This window comes from Antrostomus carolinensis, unplaced genomic scaffold (genome assembly GCF_000700745.2).
Source record: "Antrostomus carolinensis isolate BGI_N321 unplaced genomic scaffold, ASM70074v2 C12558016, whole genome shotgun sequence".
NCBI classification, from domain to species: domain Eukaryota; kingdom Metazoa; phylum Chordata; class Aves; order Caprimulgiformes; family Caprimulgidae; genus Antrostomus; species Antrostomus carolinensis.
In genome coordinates this window covers 1-302 of record NW_010347418.1, presented here as the reverse complement: position 1 = coordinate 302, position 302 = coordinate 1, and the positions used below count along the sequence as shown (strand labels likewise).

General features: G+C 61.3%; 1 protein-coding gene across 1 annotated transcript; it reads left to right on the top strand.

The window, feature by feature from the left end:
- Nucleotides 1-4: 4 nt before the first annotated feature.
- On the top strand, nucleotides 5-295 carry LOC114818980 (glucose-dependent insulinotropic receptor-like; the record flags this gene model as incomplete). Its single annotated transcript, XM_029087113.1, has 1 exon — nucleotides 5-295. A coding segment is annotated over one exon (291 nt), but the record flags the coding sequence as incomplete, so codon positions are not given.
- Nucleotides 296-302: the final 7 nt, after the last annotated feature.

Here is a 302-nt window from a genome sequence, read left to right as displayed (position 1 = left end):
GGTTAATGTCCTGTATGCGGTGCTGCACTCCCTCCTCAGCTGCCTCATCCCCCCGGCCAACCTGCTGGTGATCGTGGCCGTCTGCCAGCTGATGAGGAAGCAGCCGGGCACCAGCTACGTCTACATCCTCAACCTGGCCACCGCCGACTTGCTGGTGGGTGTGATGTGCATCACTGAGGCGCTGGACAACATCCTCGACAGGGATTTTTACCGCAGCAAGTCCTTCTGCCTCCTGCGCGTCGCCATGAGCATGACGCCCTGCATCGCCTCCATCCTGACCCTGCTCCTGATCTCCCTGGACA